Source organism: Phaenicophaeus curvirostris, chromosome 5 (assembly GCF_032191515.1).
Source record: "Phaenicophaeus curvirostris isolate KB17595 chromosome 5, BPBGC_Pcur_1.0, whole genome shotgun sequence".
Classification (NCBI taxonomy): Eukaryota; Metazoa; Chordata; class Aves; order Cuculiformes; family Cuculidae; genus Phaenicophaeus; species Phaenicophaeus curvirostris.
Genome location: NC_091396.1, coordinates 20,863,980 through 20,883,007, shown reverse-complemented (window position 1 = coordinate 20,883,007; position 19,028 = coordinate 20,863,980). Strand labels below are relative to the sequence as shown.

The window sequence follows — 19,028 nt, the reverse complement described above, 5'->3', positions numbered from 1 at the left end:
TATCCAGACTTCTGTAAAGCCTTTGACGTGATCCCTCACAACATCCTTCTCTCTGAATTGGAGAGATCAGGATCTGATGGGTGGAATGTTCAGTGGAAAAGGAATTGGTTCAAAGGTCACATTCAAAGAGTAGTGGTCAATGTCCAGATGGAGATCCAGGACAAGTGATGTCCCTCAGGGGTCCATACTGGGACTAGTGCTCTTTAATATCTTCATCAGTGACACAGACAGTGAGATGAAGTGCACCCTCAGAAAGTTCGTAGATGACAGCAAGCTGAGGTGCAGCTGTCACACCAGAAGGACAGGATGCCATCCAGAGGGACCTGGACATGCTGGAGAAGTGGGCCTGTGTGAACTTCATGAGGTTCAACAAGGCCAAGTGCAAGGATTGACCAGGGTTGGGTCAATCCACACTTTCAATATAGATTGGAGGATACGATAGAGAGCAGCCCTGCAGAGATGTACTTGGGGGTGGTCACTGATGAGAAGCTCAACATGAGCTAGCAATGCAGGTTTGCAGCCCAGCCATATCATGGGCTGCATCAAAAGAAGTGTGACCAGCGGGTTGAGGGAGGGGATTCTCTGCCTTTAACTCTGCTCTTGTGAGATCCCACCTGGAGTGTGTCCAGTTCTGAAATCCTCAACATAAGAAGGATATGAAATTTTAGGAATGGGTCCAGAGTAGGGCCACAAAGATGATCAGAGGGCTGGAGCACCTCCCATATGAGGACAGGCTGAGACAGCTAGGGCTATTCAGCCTGGAGAAAAGAAGGCTCCAGAGACACCTTATAGCTGCCTTCCAGTACCTGAAGGAGGCCTACAAGAAAGCTGGGGAGAGACTTCTTACAAGGGCATGTAATGACAGGATGAGGGCAAACGACTTTAAACTGGAAGGGGGAGTTTTAGATTAGACATTAGGAAGAAATTCTTCATGATGAGGGTGGGGTGGCCCTGGCCCAAGTTGCCCAGGGAAGTGGTGGATGCCCCCTCCCTGGAAGTGTTCCAGGCCAAGCTGGATGGGGCTTTGAGCAGCCTGGTCTAGCGGGAGGTGGCCCTGCCTATGGCAATGGGGAGTTAGAACCACATGATCTTTAAGGTCCCTTCCAACCCAAACCATTCTGCGATTCCATGGTACATCCACCAAGACAGTAGTGGTCCAAATTCTTAAGTAATTCCAAAGATCACAGTTTGGCTGTTAACTTTGCTACAAGTGTATGGTCAGGTGCAGGTGATTAACTTCCCAAACTTTAAACCCCTTTGCTCATTGACATCGGAACTTCAAGCAATCCAGAGCATTTTCACAGCAGCAGAGGAGAACAGACGTAATATCACAAGTCTAGAGGGAAGCAACACAAAACATCTACCTGCACAAAACAAGTACATGTTACCAGAGAGGAACTTGTACTTGATGCCAGTTACTATCTATCCATTTATTATGGATATATTTAATATACGTTATTTGTGACAGGTATGTACTGTAGAGCTAACTTTATTTCTTCAGAGCAACTGTTTAGAAACAGAGAGAAAGCAACACTGAAATCAACAGAAATCAACAATGAAAACCGAAACTACAGAAAAATAAACTATCCTTTTAACACAGACACAATACTTATGGCTTCAGCATAACAGTTATATGTTTAGAAAAAGTACAGAATTCCAGAGTTTCGATGCATACAGACATAACCCACAGCAAAGCAAATAGTGGCACAACCTGTCCTGAATTCACATTTTCTTATAACCTAGGCTTATTACCATTTAACACTCTTGGTAAAGAGCTACAGAGCTCTCCTATTTGAACATTAGAAATAATTCAGATAGCTGGAACTGCCCAAAAGCCTCAGGGCTTTTCTGCACAAAATTAGTTTCAGACAGAGACACAGAATAATATTATATAGTTATACCTGCACTATTAAACTCTCCATGAGACATAGATTTTGAGAACAGAATGCTTTTTCCTCTCGCAGGAAAATCCCCAGTAGCATTTGTATAATTCCCTTAGGAGCTTAACATCAAAGAAGCTGATATGCCCAAGTGACTTTGAACTTTTCTGCCCAAGCCAAATGGGAACAAAAAGGAGAGGTGGTCAACACTGTTGCATACCTCATTCCTGAAACAACATTAGTACAAGGGACTCATGCAGAGAACAAAAAGTCAGTTCTTTGCAGCCAAGGAGTTAATTAGTAAGAGGGAAAAGAGAAGCACAAGAAGGTTGGCATAAGGCAGACAGGACAACAAAAGATATGGAGCTTGGGAAAGAAATAATCCATAAAACTGAACCAAAAGGCAACATTCTCATGCAAAACCAGATTTCCTGTTCCCATTCCACTTTTATGCCCTCCTTTGACAAAGCACCATTAGCAGATTCTCTGGCCTGACAACAGAAAGGTGGAAGCACTGTATAATCAGTCACTCTTGCTTGTGCTATCTGCCAAAACGCCCAAAGTAGGTTGATCTTCATTCCCACTGCCTGAAACACAAGGTCAACATGAACATCTAAAAATGCCTGTTTGTCCTGAGCATTTAGCAATATTTTTTTAAAAGCTATGAACGAGAAACTTTCCATAGCAGGAAAGAGGAAAGGTCTTTCAGCAGCTGCAAGAACTACCTTATAAGCCTTTCAATTGCAGCAGGATGAACTAATAAAGCTGGTCCTTAAACCCTACAGGTTCAGCATTCAAATTCTGCTTTAAGTTCACAAATGAAAGGAATCTATTATGCTTGCTTTAGTACTTACAGGGAATCAAGCCACATCAGAAAATAACTATACTCTTTGACCAGACCCATTGAAAATACACTGGAAACAGGCAGCAGAATGTCTTTTAGACTGTTGGTGGAGCATTCTAAAAAACTTTGTCTTCTAGTATCAATGTTAATTGCCTGCTTTTGTAATAAGTTGTTTTGAAGAGGATTCCTGATCAATGATAAAACTAAGCTTTCAAAGCATACCACTAGACTCATTCAACTTATGGATACAAAATATGCACCTAGTTCACTTTGCAACAAATACATATAGTCTAGGTATTATTTTCTGAACAGCTTTCTACTGCTGATACACAAGCCTCTACTTCTCAGTGACATGGAGCAGCCACCTAGAACATTATTTTCTCTACCTCAATTGTCTCAAGCAGCACACTTTATAAGACTCTTCACACAAAGCTTTGCCTCATTCTTTAAAATTAAATATAATGCCCCCCAAAAACGCAAACTATATGCAAGAAGAGAAAATCTCAGTGCAATTTTCTCATAAATCCTTCCCACAGAGCAGCCCAAAGGGAAACAGAGGGATGAATCTTCAGAACGAGAAAAATGGTATTTTCAGATTGAATTTTCATTTTGAATTCTTCTGTACAGATTACTTTTTTATAAAATGAACTGAAGCACAGGTTATCTCACTCATTGGGTTATCTGCAGAATAGTACATGAGCATGTGGATGTGACCTTGACAAAATTTTTAGCACATCTGTGTGCAGAACATGTCTCAAGTGTACTGCTAACTTTGATATGTATCGGCCACCACTACTGCATCATTGACCGCTAATGGACAATGAGTGGGAGGAAGCATGGATCTGTTGTACATAGTCCATTGTCCAAACGGAAAGATGTCCTACAGTAGCTAACTTGTAATAAAACTCCTCTGCAATGGGCTACTTATACTACTTCATTCCTACACAGAACTGGCAACATAAAATATAGTCAAAAGACACAAAATACAGTAAAAATTACCCAGCTTCAGTTCATAAAAATCAGTCTTTAATGGCAGGAGATCTGGGTGCAAAATTTCTGCCATCTTCACCAGGATAAGAGTGACATTTCAATGTCAGGCAGTTCCTCTCCACTCACTTCTTCAAGGCTCAGCTTTTAAGCGGCAAACCCAAACCAAGTCAACACTGTTACTGTAGAAAAGCCAAACTCCTACCTGATTTGCATGTCCTGCCATCATCTTCTAACTGCACACCAGTGGGACACGCACAGCTGTAGAAGGGGTCCCTTGGAGACAGCAGACACAGATGGGAGCAACCACCATTGTTTTCTTCACATGGAGTGTGATCTTGAAGAAACCAAACAGATTTATTTGAATGTTTCTAGAACTCTTAACACCTTCCTTTCTATATGAGGAAGAAATTATAGATCTGAAATAACTAGCACATGCTTTAGTGGTAAAAGACTGAGGAACCACAAAATAAAGTGTTTGATACCCTCTGTTCCTAGCATCTCACTTCTAAGGGCACCTAAACTGAGATGTAGACAAAAGTTGATTTTGAAATAGCTGGCAGCTCAGCACATTCTCACTGTACAGTTCTTTCAATGTTTCTAAAACTAAGCACAGCTAAGCGCTTTGGACATCATTTACTTTGTGGATGCTGGGTCTGCTAAATTACATCATGTATTTGGAAAAAAGGGCTTGGATGATTGTGATGGTGAGGGCCGTGACCAGTTCTATGAAAGAAGGAAAAACATAACAATTTGTGTAATTCCTACATTAGTGTTGCATGCTGGAAGTATCTTTTCCTACTGCAAAGCTTTCACACCAAGACTTATTCTTGAACCACCTAAAAATCCAGAGGAGCAATATGGAAATCAGAAATTTTCAAAATGTAAACTAAAAATTGGGAGGACAGATGGATGAATGGAACAGAACAGGGGCAGATAAACAACTACATGCACCTCATTTAGATGGGAAAAAATGGCAAGAGATTAAACTGTAACCATAAATAATAATGGATAACATTGACAGCTATTTTTGTATATATATATATATATATCTCAGGTTGTGCAAGATCTCTCCAAAATCAATCATGGTTTGAATAAGCACCTGAACTGCTTTAATATAAAGCCACAACATTTCTGACTAATTTGGTTTGTTACTTTCAATGACAGTCACAAAGGAGGGAAAAAAAGGGAGAGGAAGAAATCCACATCTGATCTTAATGTAAGTCAATGGCATATAAGATATTTTCAGCATACACTATTTCCTGTATGCCGTATTTTCTTTGTGAAATACTATGACCCCAGGCTGGGACATTCCCTGAGCTAGAAGCTACAAGAATTCAGCAGAGAGAAATTCTTATCTGGAGCTGTGAGATAAACCAGGGTGCTGTGCATATCGAACAACTTCAATGAAAACTAGTTGATGGAACACGAGCAAGATGATCTCCAAGCATCAAGCACCCTTTGCTTACTTTCAAGCCCGTGTACTGACATCCTACAAAACTTCACTGGAATAACAAACGTTATCTTTAGGGAAGCACATTTTACAGTAGGCATAACTAAAGAAACCAATCCAAATGGCAAGAGCACCTACCCCAATGCAAGAGATGATTCCTCCCATAGCTACTCACTTATATATATTTCCACATTATTGCTTTTAAGTCCCATTCTCATAATCCTAAAGAAACCCTAGATCAAGCACCACATGGAATCCACACATATACAAAAATCATACAGTCTGATTCAATTCTCTCTGCCTTCTTTTGAAGTAGTATGACACAAAGAAAAAATAGAGGCAGGAATATGTTTAATACAAAAGCTCACGACTAAATCCTTTCCATATCAAAGCATTCATATTTGTTATACATCGAAGATAAACATGATCGAAGTCAGTACTGCAAAATGCACTTATACGTACAACATGAACATTACACATTTTGTAGTGGTTCTATTTATTAAAAAAAAATTAAAAAAAAAAAAAGCAAAGCATCTCATTCTCATTGAGATAGTCCAAATCAAAATATGTCACTGATACACTGCACTGGATTTTAGATATTCTTACACCAAATGGGATGATGAGTAAATTTCATAACAACTTAGGCTGGAACTTGCAAAGAAAGGTACTGGATTTAGGTAGTCTTAGCAACCAATCCCCTGACAAGTGTTCAAAATCTTACAACTTCACACTAACCATTTTTATAATTAACATTTTTCTTGATAGATAAGTAACAGTCATGAAAAAGGTTTCAGGGAAAAGTAAAACATACAGTACGGCTGCCGGTCTGGACTAAAGACTTGGATGTCCATTGGAGAATATAGGGCAGACAATATTTCCCTCCTTTTCTCTCCCGTCCTTTTGTTACAGGCATGAATGGAGCGTGTTTGCCAGTCCGTCCAATACAAAGTGTCCCCGGACAATGTCAGTGCAAAGGGATGAGTAAGACTACCTTCAACAACTTTTTGCCTAGATGAAAGAAAGAGGAAGGATTAAAAATGCATTGCTTCCACTTGTTACCATGGAGATAAAAAATCTGGCTTTTATAAAATATAGGAACTGCTTTCTTGTAACAAATTCGCTGGACTAAGAGATTCACCTGGTCATAAAAGTGATAAGCACGCTGGAAAATACAAAGCAGGACTTTGCCCTTTTAAAGCAAAAAGGACACAAATACACTGGGTTTTACAGTGACACAGCATCTGACTCAGCTCCACAGTGACTCCTGAAAGGCCACAGTGAATTTTAACAGGGTTGTGCAAATACGCAAACAATTGCCTTTTGGAGGAAACAGGTCCAAAGAGTGCTCCTCCAGTTAAAGCATTACTTTATTTTGTCCCCCTACAACATATCTGCCCAGGACTTCAGCTGCACTCCATCCTTCCTTGTAGCAAGAAAAAAAAATTACCCTTCTTAACTTGGTCAGCAGCAGAAACAAATACTTTTCTGATTATCTTTTTAAAAGTAGAACAAGCGGCAGTTATATTTTTCCTAAGACTAAATATTTATAACTAACACACATCAGAAACATTTAAGATGTTTTTCAATTACCTGGTTGAGCCACATCTCTTCTGGGGAAGCATATATTTTCACACTAGTTATTAGCTGAACTGAAAGCCACAAAACACATGACACTTTCCAAGTTTTCTAAACTCACAGGATCCCCTAAATTTATACATATTGCAATAAATTTGTATAATTCAGGCTCAGTAGTTCTGGAAACATTTAATAAGTCAGTGAAAACAAACCTGATGATTCCTCAGTCAAAACAATCAGAACTCAGTTTTCACAAAAATCATACAATTTATGGATGCACAAGGGCATACACACACCTTCCAAACCAGTGATGACACAGCAAACCAGTACTCAAAATTTTTCATCATATAACTTTGAGAAAGCTGCAATCTCAGCATCATCGTTAAGGAAAGTAAGGAATATAACATAAAGCAGATAACACCTGGCAGGGAAAGGACCATGGTTTATTTTGAGCAGCATAAGTACCATGTGCATTTTCCAGGCTGGGGAAGTACCTTCAAATTTCTTGATGGCATTTTAATAATGTGCATAAGATTTTAAGAAGGAAAATTTATCATACGGTAACAATATAAAATATACACAGCTAAGTGACATCAACCTATTATACTTGACAATGCTTGAAATTCCATATGCAGTTAGACATAAGGAATTTCCAGAATGCATCCTGCATAGGAATATCTTGATATCAAGCGTGCATTTACACCCTCCAGCAGTTGAATAAAATATGCAAGAAGTGTACACTAATGAGCTAATTTTTTTTTAAAGGCAAAATACATTGATTTTTCCTAGACGATTGTTTCATTTATGGTTCAATACAAAGCCACTTGGGTCTGGACTTGGTGAAAGCCACTTGGTGGTCATGCACTAATCTACCACAAAGTAATTTGAACAGGTTGCTGGAATTTGCATATCTAAAGGCTTGCTCCTTTGCAGATGGCCTTTCCCTAACTTAAAATGAGCAAAATAAATTTTACTTACCAATTACACATGCATGCAAGTGAAATCTACACAATTAGCATGTGTCTGGAAACCTTACCCTCTCCCACTTGTTGCCAAATCAGAGAAATACATTCATGTGTATTGGATAAAAACCTCTCTTAGATTTTGAGTTTTGAGAGAGGATTTTCATTCTCTATATGAATCTGCCCTCAGCCTTTGAGCTACCGCTCCCTTCTACAAAGGGCTTTTCCCTTGTTTATACTTCTGGCTGTCAGTCACTACTTATCACTTACTACAATACAACCATTATCTAGCTCTTACATAGAGCTCTCAAAGGAACTTGAATATTTTATAAAGGATGTAAATATTGCTATTCCTCTTTTACAAGTGTGAAAATCGGGCACAGGGTGCATCTCAGTAAAAAAAAAACAAAACCCCGAAACTTAAAAACACTATAGAAAATGTAGTTGGTTTGGGGGCAGACATTATTACTCAAATACACCGATACGTGTAAAATAAAACTCCAACTTTTTTTCCAAAGCAAAATGATTTCACTACACAGATACTTAAAATGTTATGAAATCATCTGGAGACCAAAGCCAGATCAGAATGCAGAGACCTGCCACTTTAGCAGGACATTTCACTGGCAGATGACACACCCTTCAGGACCAACACAACCTGCCCACTGAACACTGCATAGAATTGAAAGTGCTATCTCAAATATCTAGGTGTGCCCTGCCTGAAAGGTCTGCTCTCTGCATCTACAAAAGCCAAAAACCAACAGCACACTTGGGCAGGAGCCACCAATGAAAACTTCCATACTGTGCCTTCTATCAAGCTCTAGGAAAATCTGCTTCCTCGTCACTCACAGTCTGAAGTAAGCTGAATTTGCTTAATTTATAGGCATGTCACAAAGGACACCTTTGCATGTGGCCAAGGACAAGTGTCTCTCAATGTATATTTCCTGTTGAAAATAAATACAGTAACAATACTGTAAAACCCCAGCCACCAGATAAATACTAGATTGCCTAGGGCCAAAGATAGGCATATTCAACTATTTTCAAGACATATTAAAATTTTAAAACCAGTTTTATATGATGTCAGGCTATTTACTTTTTGAAAAGCTACCAATGATTGCACTTAAAAAGAACAATAAGGTACCGTCACTATTCTAGACTAGTGACAAAAAAGCCTTGGTTCAAAACCAATGCAGGAGGTAAGAAACATCTTGCACCATATTACTGACTAGAGGAAACTCACCTAAAAGAACCATCCAGATTTGCCCTATGAATGAAACTCAGCTTTGCATCAGCCCAGTAAAGTTTCTGCTCATCAAGATCTATCGTAAGACCATTTGGCCAATAAATATCTGAATCGACAATTATTTTTCGTGTGCTGCTGTCCATTCCTGCCCGTTCTATTCTGGGTGTTTCACCCCAATCAGTCCAATACATGTATCTGGAAAAGAAAGCAGAGATACACACAAATTAAATCACAATACATGCTGGTTAGCTTTAGGAGCAGAAGGGAAAGAAGCTCTTTGCAAAGCCTGTAAGTCTATATAGGTGAGAGAGACATACGTAGACAAATGTATATACTCAAAACTTTAACATGCTTATTAACATAAATCAAACCACAGTTCCAGAGGGTGCAAAGAAAGTCCTTCATGACAGCATTTCTCACAAGCATTGCCTCTGCATAGTGTATTACCATTCTCTTTCAATGCTGGGCAGCACCACAACGGCGTAAGCATTTGCACTGAGTATCATCCTTGTGTAGCCTGTTACTACAAGTTAATATCCTAAATCACATTCTGAAGAAACTAATTATCCAAACAGGCAATGACCATAGCACAACTCCCTTTTGAAAGTTTGAACACTGAAAAGAATAAAATCAAGCGCTCTGAAATTTGTTTCTGTCAATAAACAAAACGTGAATCATGCAGACTTAGAATGACATTATATTGATTTTTGGGTGCTTTTTTACCTTTCTGATCTACATCCCAGTTTCCCCATTACTCAATCAATGAGGAACTTAAATAGTCTGCATAGGGATGTTAATAGCATTTATCAATTGGAAAGGACCAGATCAAAAAGTAGCAAAACACATGATGCCTGCATGAAAAGTTGAGAATGTACAGTTAGGAGAGAAATTTCTGATAAGAGGAGGGCAGTCAGTTCCCAGCTGGTAAAGACTACCCACCATAATATATCCAGGTTGCAACTTCAGCATGCCAGGGTTCAAACACAACACAACCAACCCCCCTTGCACATATATATCAGGCCAATGACAGAAAAAATATTCCTTTCCCAAAGCAAATACAGCCATTTCTGGCATGGTCTGTGTCAGGAAGCCTTTGACATAGAGCCCTCAAACAAAATCAGATGTCTGTGCACTGGATACTCCAGCATTCCAGGTTCATTGTGCTCTAGTAGGTGAACAACAGTGCCAGATGGGCACCGCTAGGTAAGTGCACTAAGCTCCATCTAAGCTAAGTCCTGCAACCACTGGAGCTCTGGAAAAGCATGGTAAAGAGGCATCCATTCAGTCTTGCAGAGCCCATGCTTAGCCAGACCTTTCATAACCTGCATTATCTTAGACACTCGTATCCCCTGAAGACAACAGCACTGGCTACATAACTGTGCTAGAAACCACAAAGAAAGTAAATGAACGTGCATTCTGAACACACACAGAGACCAAAAAAAAAAAAAAGCTTCATAATTCCTTTTATGAAAGAGAATGCTGTACACTTTTGGAATGTAGGAAGGACTACATTTGTAATTGCTGTCATGTTTATCAGCAGGACATTCTCCCTTTCACAACAAAATACACTCCTGTAAACTGCAGTAGCTTCACAGGTGCTTCACGTGCAGCTGGGGTCATCATTTCAACCAAGGACGAATAGACAGCTGTACAGTTATCCCCAGCACATATCTCTCACAACTCACTTGGGCTTAAAATGCTCACATACCTACTGCACCTCAATTCAGCTGCAACTCCAGGTCCGGCACAGTCACAGGACTTACTTATTTAGACCACCTAATCATAGCAGCATCTATCATCCTAAGCATGCTTATCTGACTGAAAAGGGGAATACAGATAAAAATATAGATAGACAGAATTACTCGCTTGTATCACAATACACATACACTTGAGTGTGGAATGGTAAAACAACTTATCTAGATGAAATGGTAAAGCTTCTATACAGATGAGTCCTCATGCTTCTGTGAAAGCTCACCTCAAGAGCGGCTGCAGTGGACTCGTGTGCCCAGACGCCCTCCCCAAAACATCTCTGCTCCAGCAACCAGGACAGACTGCTCCTGAAGAGATGGCAGCAGTAGCTGAGCTACCTCAGTTCAAAAGACAACTAATGAATGTAAATTCCCACTCATTTTGGGTTTTTTTAACAAATCAGTAATTTGCAGCAGCTCAAACTGTGTGGGGAAGCAAAAAACAGAAGCCAGAGAAAAGCAGACATTAAAGAAATTGTTTACATAACCAGCTGGTGAATCAAGACTGTGAAACTGATCCAGTCAAATACTAACTTTTGGTCAGGTCAAATCAGTTTTCTGACACAGCTCACCTACACCACCCTGAAGTATTCTACAGACACCTTGAGCGACCTCTACAGGAATGAAGATGGACAAAAAATGGACTGCTGAATTAAGAAAAACTCGGCTCTTAAAGGTGACTTTGGGGTATATCATAAGGCTATGACAGTCTCATATTTATTCATATATTGAAATGTATAAATGCAGACTAAAGAGGAGTTTAGACCTAAATTAGGAATGCCATGACAGTTACGTAAAAGCAAAATGAAAGGAGACAAAAATACCTAGGTCCAATTAAAACGTAAGAACAGGTTAAAGTAAAAAAGATGGATAAATTACCCTTGAGCAAAATTCCTCTCCTCAAGCTTCCCCTTAAAATTGCAGCCTCCCCTGAAGGACAATGTATTTAGACGAACAAAAGGAACAAAGTCTGTAAGCTGGCCCTCATGGATTTTCTGTGATATTAAAGAAGCTCCAGATCAAGAGCCTCTTGTCTCCAGAAAAACCTGTTGCCTGATTTCATAGGTGATGTGCGTTTATCCTTGCCCACACAGAGAGACACGGACAGAAGCAGAACTTTCAACTTCACACATTAACTTGCCACAGGAAAATGACATCCCTACAATTTTAGCTCATTAACAGGTACCAAGCTCTCATCAATGCCTGTGTCATTCAAAGGTCTAAAAGTTCACAGTACTAGCAACCTAACTGTACTGCAAAGGAAAGCAAGCAGGATGAAGATGCATTTAGAAAATGTGCAGAACAATCTAAATGCAGACGGTGTTCTTTCAAAGCACTTCTCTCCCAGCTGGATGTTTTTAATGCAACATGTATACATTTACTATTATCCTGTCATCACCTGACTCTCAGGTGTCTCAGCAGGTATCTTTATGACACTCTGTAAGTATCATAAAGCTGATCTTCCTGGCAACACTTCCAAAACGTTTAGAGTTTCTGCAGTAATCAAGGACCTACTTAAGCAATGTTTTCATGCCCCCATGTGCCACAAAGCACCCCCATGATCCATCACAGGAAAGCATGCCAAGTGATGGAACGGCATAAGCAATTCTTGTCTCTATTTAACCTCCTTCCCTTTTGCAGCAGGTTTCCACCCTTTTGGTAGGCAGCAGGTGCTGAATTGCCATGGATTATAGGAAACCAGCTCTGATCTGGGCATCTCTTAACACATCAAGGCCCCAAATAGAGAGTGTGAATATCACTGTAAGAAGATTTCAGCTGTTCTTGCAGCAGGAGTAAGAGTCTCCAAGTGTATGTAAAACTATTTAAAACCATGCCACAGCGTGGAACTCCACCTTTGGATGGATGATGAGCTGAACAAAAGCCTATGGTCAGGATTAAAGGGATGTCAGGGACACATGATATTGAGGGTCTGCTACAGGCCACCAGATCACATAGAGTGAGCAGATGAGGCCCTCCATAGAAGGCACAGCCTCGCATTTGCAAGCTGTGGTCCTCATGGGGCACTTCAACCAGCCTCTATCTGCTGGAGGAACAACACAGCAAGGCACAAGCAACCCAAGAGCTTCCTGCAATGCACTCCTTCTCCAAGTAATAGAAGCACCAATGAGGACAGGTGTTATGCTTGACCTTGTTCTCACCAACAAGGAAGGGCTGGTGGGGAATGTGAAGCTCAAGGCCTTGGCTGCAGTGACCATGAAATCAAGGAGTTCCAGATCCTTACAGCATGCAGCAAGCTCACTACCCTAGACTTAAGGAGAGCAAGAGAGCACTATCCAACATCTTTGATAAGTTGTGGCAGTCCAGTGAATCGTAGAATTCCTAGGTTGGAAAAGGCCTTTGAGATCATCAAGCCCAACCATACCTGTCTAATACTAAACCAGATCCCTAAGCACCTCACCTACCTGACTTTTAAATACCTCCTGGGATGGTGAGTCAACCACCTCCCTGGGCAGCGTGTTCCAGTGCCTAATAATCCCTTTGGTGAAGAAGTTTTTCCTGATGTCTAATCTGAAACTTCCCTGGCATGGCTTGAGATCATTCCCTCCTGTCCTGTCCCCTGTCACTTGGGAGAAGAGACCAACACCTCTACAACCTCCTTTCAGGTAGTTGTAGACAGTGACAAGGTCTCCCCTCAGCCTCCTTTTCGCCAAGCTAGTTTTTTCCAGCCTCATTTCCCTCAGCCGCCTCTCATAAGACTTGTTCTCCAGTCCCTTCACCAGCTTTGTTGCCCTTCTCTGGACACACTCCAGCATCTCAATGTCTTTCTTGTAATGAGGGGCCCAAAACTGAACACAGCATTCGAACTGCAGCCTCACCAACGCTGAGTACAGGGGCAGAATCACTTCCCTGGTCCTGATAGCCATGTTGTTTCTGATACAATCCAAGATACTACTGGCCTTCTTGGCCACTTGGGCACACCGCTGAATTATATTTATCTGGCTGTCAACCAACATCTCAGGTCCTTTTCTGCCAGGCAGCTTTCCAGCCACTCTTTCCCAAGCCTGTAGCGCTCCATGGGGTTGTTGTGTCCCAAGTGCAGGACTCAACGCTTGGCCTTGTTAAACCTCATCCAGCTGGTCTTAGCCCATCGAACCAGCCTGTTCAGATCCCTCCGCAGAGCCTCCCTACTCTCACGTAAATTCGTAAATTGACACTTCCTTTCAGCTCCTCAGTGGGAAGTTCCCACTGCCTGGAAAAGAGGACATGTAACTATAGCATTGGTGGATAAGGGAAAAGTAACTACCATCATCTACTCAGTGGATAAAGAATTGTCTGGATGGTCGCACTCACAGAGTTGTGGTCAACAGCTCAATGTCCAAGTGGAGACTTGTGAAGAGTGGCGTTCCTCAGGGGTTGGTATTGGAATCAGTGGTGTTTAACATCTTCGTCACAAACGTAGACAGTGGGATCAAGTGCACCCTCAGCAAGTTTGCCAATGACATCAAGCTATGTGCTGGGTTCGACATGCTGGAGGGAAGGGATACCATCCAGACGGACACCGACAGACAGGTTTGAGAGGTGGGCCTGTGCTAATTTCATGAAGTTCAACAATATCAAGAGCAAGGTCCTGTACCCGGACTGGGGCAATTCCAAGCACAAACACAGGCTGGGTGGAAATGGCTGATAGGAATGGCTGGACTCGATGATCCGGTGGGTCTCTTCCAACCTGGTTATTCTGTGATTCTGTGAAAATGGATTGAGAATAGCCCTGAAAAGAAGGACTTAAGGGTATTAGTGGCTAAGAAGCTCAACACAAGCAAAACACATATACTTGCAGGCCAGAATGCTGACCGTATCCTAGGCTGTACCAGAAGAACTGTGGTCAGCAGATTGAGTGAGGTGGTTCCACCCCTCTACTCTGCTCTCATCAGATGTCACCTGGAATACTGCATTCTGTACTGGAGTCCTCAGCACAGGAAGGACATGGGTCAGTTAGAGCAAGTCCAGAGGGGGGCCACAAAGATGATCAGAGGGCTGGAGCACCTCTGCTATGAGGACAGGCTGAGAGAGTTGGGGTTGTTCAGCCTAGAGAAGAGAAGGCTCCAGGGATACCTTATAGCACTCTCTCAGTACTTAAAGGGGGCAAAGAGTAGTTCCTGTAGAGGAAAGCTGGGGAGAGGCTCTTTATCAGGGACTTCAGTGACAGGAAGAGGGCTAACGGTTTTAGGCTGAAAGAAGGTAGATTTAGATTAAATATTAGGAAGATGTTTTTTACTGTGAGGGTGGGAAAGCACTGGAACAGGCTGACCAGAAAAGCTGTGGATGCCCCATCCCTGGAGGTGTTCAGGGCCAGCCTGGATGAGACTTTGAGAGTTACACTCTACAGTTAGCTAGAGCAGTCCTTTTACCTCTTCTCCCACCACGTCTAGGCTGTTCTGACAATTTTTTTTGGTTAATAAAAGTCACAACATAGCACTGGATTTCAGACTATAATAGGCCATGAAAATTCATGTTTTAAATGCACGCCTGTGTGGGTTTTCAAGAAGGCACAAAGTGTCAAGCTTCCAGTTCCTTTATCCTCCTCTATTTTGAATTATAACGTTAGTTGAAACCAAATTAAGTATAAACAGCATCCTAACTAAGAAACCCTACACTGAGATTCAGCTGAAGAGACAAATTTTGGGGGTAAGTTACAAACCCTGAGGAAACAAAAAATTCCATGGTTATTATAGAAAGAATGACACAGGCTTAGCTAAAAACAGTACTGTGAACCTAACAGCAATAGTAACACTACAAGATAAAAATTTCAGAGTAGTGAGTCAAGGGGGGAAACTTCCTTGATGTGATTTGTTAATGAAGAAAAAGTCAAAGGCTTTATACCCATCCTTGAAATAACCCACAGATCCATTTAAGAAATTAATCTTCTGTCAAGTAGATGACAGAAGACATCTACTTGCACTAGCGATTCCATCAGAGAAGGAGCCATAAAGGGAAAACAATGGAGAAATTAAGTATTTTAGTCACGTCCAGTAGTAGCCATTATGTTTTATCCTCTGCATTTTCCAAATGCCCCCAGGACATAGGCTTATTTCTTACACAAACAGCAGATAATTTGGGTTTGGGCTTTATGGGCAGGGGAGGAATCTACTAAAAAACTCAATGTACCTTCTGAGAGAAAAAATATTAAAGAGTCTGTGCACTGTAACAGTTTACATGTGAAGAACTGATCTAAATCAACCTGATTTAAATTAACCTTAATTAACAGAGTATAAACCCATGAAGATTGCCTAATTCAGGAATCTAGACATGTGACTGACATTATTTCTGGAGAAGACAAAAGGCTTTTTTTTTTCCTTAACATGCTCCATAGTTCACATTTCTTATTGATCTCAACAAAACCAAGCACTTCAAGACAGTCTAGACATCACCAATATTTCTGAGACAGCCTATGGTTTGGGGCTAATTTTTTTGTTTTTCAAATATAACCTTTCTCGCTAGTGTCCAGTACATTAACAATCGCTATTGGTTTCATTTCACTTTTTTTTTTAAAAAAAATATTTAGCCCAGATAAAGTTTCAGGAAAATTCAGCAAAATATTCAAAGAAACTCAGTCCAGTACTACCTGTTCTACTAACTGCTCCCTACTTTGGAAGCCTGTTGAAAATATATTTACTAAATAACAATAAAGAGCCCAGTGCATGTGTTTGGGTATTTTTTTTTTGGTTGGTTGATTATGGCGGTCACAGTCTTAAATGTAAATTACACAGTTTTAAATACCCCTGAGAAAGATCATACCATAACAACTGTAGAGAGTTATAAATATCAAACCCAGTATTTGTTATTTTAGTACACGCTAGATCAATCACGGTTTTAGGAATGAGATTTGGCATCCCAGGAGTTTTGTATCCCACCTGGATAACAACAGGTCAATGAAAGTGTCAAAGCACAGAGGCTGTAAAAGAAAATGAAATTGTCAATTCCTAAAGAGCTGCTAAAAAACTAAAAAAGCCACTGTGAGAAAGATTCACTGCTAGGCAGCTATCACAAATGAATATTCTTTAAAAAACACAACCAAACAGCACTAGAGAAGCACTGAACAAAAAGTATCCCTGAGGCAAGCTCTTGGGTTAATTTATTCAGTTCTTCAGAGATGCTTAAGTGTCTTCTCACTTACTGAGTTTTAACCTTTAACTCCAGACTTTTAAGGCAAAATGGAGGTGGGGGAGGCAAGGGAGAGAAGAGATTAACTCCTAATAATAATAATTTCATAACAATTTCATCAGTTCCGTCCCTAAACTGAACTATATTGTGCTACACCAAAGAAACCAGCAGGAACAAATCAGAGCAAATGCCAAAGCTTCATTAGGGAGAAGACATACATTTATACTTTCTGAACACACAACTACTAGTAGACCACCCAGTAGCCTAAAGTATTGGATTCAATAGTTTGTAAAATCCAGTTACTGCTCGGCTAGCAAGCACAGTAGCTGCAGGCTTCCCTACCAAGCTTCGTAGTCAGAAGGCAACTAAACAAATGCAGTTCAACTGCAGCAAGTCACTGGGTTTTGGTACATACTTATCACATGTAATCAAGGCTTAAGAGGTGCATCAGTACTATCAGAAGAATGGGACTGAAAAGCCACCTCGTAAAAGTAAAGATTAGAAACTGCAGCCATGCCCTCAAAGAGCAGCAACCAGTCATGTGAACTGGAAGGTATCAGAAACATAATAAAAACCAGCCAATACTGCCCAAACACTTTTTCCGCCTCCCAAAATGTCGTACAGTTGCCAAACCTTAAGTAACTTGCTTACACAAAAGGAGGCAGTTGTAGAGATGATGCAAATCAGCACAAACATCTCCATTTTCAACAGTGTACTTGAACTTGTACAAACCCAAGGCACAAAACAGGAGTCTACAGGAAACTGTTGTAGATTTCTGCACGTTTAAAATTACTTCCCCTATTCCACCTTTAAAGTTACAAAAACTTTTTTTTTTTTTTTCAGGCACTGAACTTTGAGACCGGGATGTTCTTGATGAAAAATATTACATCAAACCCAAAAATACGCCACAGCAGGCAACCATCACAACTAATCACACTGTATTCAAAGACACGTATTTAAAGCAAAGCAAACAAAACCTCCAAGAACCACCCTTCTCCACTACAGTATTCCTATAACGTCTTTTATTCTGACAGGTTTATTATTCTAAAATATATTCATTACATATATATAGTATACTATTTGGCAACTGAGAACAAAGAGGAAAGATAGAATTGCCTGAGAGCTGCTGGATGCTCAAATATCACTGCAATCAAGTGCTTGGAAGGAAAGAGCACATTATTCCCTGCTGACCCTTATGGAGAGGAGCAAGACACCCTAGTAGTAGCTCAAAAGTAAACAAACACGCATTCAATACAGCTTCAACAGCCTGTTAAAAAGTCAGGATACATGACACCACGAAGCTGAAGAATCTTCAGAGAGAGGGACTCGAGATGTCCAAACGTATTTAGCTAGAGAAGAAGGGCAGCAGTAAGAAGATACCTGCAACACTACCCAGGAAGATTAGGAAGAGAAATTTCAGCAGCATTACCTACTTATCTCTGCTAGGATCTCCTGAGGGAAAAAAAAGGAATTGCACATGTTTTGTGTTATGCACTTTCCCCTCTAAAAGAATGTCCAGCATGTTCATATGCAAAAATTCTACAAAAAAAACCCAACAAAACAAAAACCACAAGAAGGTAAAACGAGGCCTCATAACTGCCCCTCATGATTGCTAGATAAGGGACAAGGGACAATGCAATATATTTGTGAAGAGAGGTGAAGGAATACTATATATTAAGAAATTATTTCATGTTGAAAGCAATTCACAAGCAACCACCACTCTTGGGCGATCAGGGATGTTGCAGGAAAGCAGGTAGGAAAAAGACCTCAAGAGGTCATGAGCCCTGCACCAAAAAGGCTGGGTTTTTTCCCAAAATTATTGAATCCTGGAGGTTGGAAGGGACCTATGGAGTTTATCTTACTACAACTCCACCACTCAAATCAGGGTCAACCAGAGCAGGTCACCAAGGACTCATCCAGTCAGGTTCTGAGCCTGCCTAATGTTGCAAGACTCCACAACCTCTCTGGGCAACCTGTTCCAGTGATTAATCACCCTCTCAGTAGTGAAGTATTTTCTTTCACTTAAGTGGAACTTCTTCTGTTTCAGCTGGTGCCTATTGCCTCTAGTCCCTTCACTGGATACCACTGGAAAGAGCCTGGCTTCATCATCTTTACACCTTCACATCACGTATTTATATACACTGATAAGATAACCTGAGCCTTTTCTCTTCCAGGGTAAACAATCAGCCCTGCCTTCTAGGGTGAAGGTGTCAATC

General features: G+C 40.7%; 1 protein-coding gene across 3 annotated transcripts in view; it reads right to left on the bottom strand.

The window, feature by feature from the left end:
* LRP5 (LDL receptor related protein 5) overlaps positions 1-19,028 on the bottom strand; it is a 153,805-nt gene that overhangs the window by 94,703 nt on the left and 40,074 nt on the right. For all 3 annotated transcript variants that reach the window (XM_069857779.1, XM_069857780.1, XM_069857781.1), the window contains 3 exons: positions 8,939-9,136; positions 5,976-6,172; positions 3,917-4,048 (listed from right to left, as the gene is read on the bottom strand). In XM_069857779.1, the coding sequence (XP_069713880.1) occupies positions 3,917-4,048; positions 5,976-6,172; positions 8,939-9,136 (527 nt within the window). The remainder of the gene's footprint in view (positions 1-3,916; positions 4,049-5,975; positions 6,173-8,938; positions 9,137-19,028) is intronic.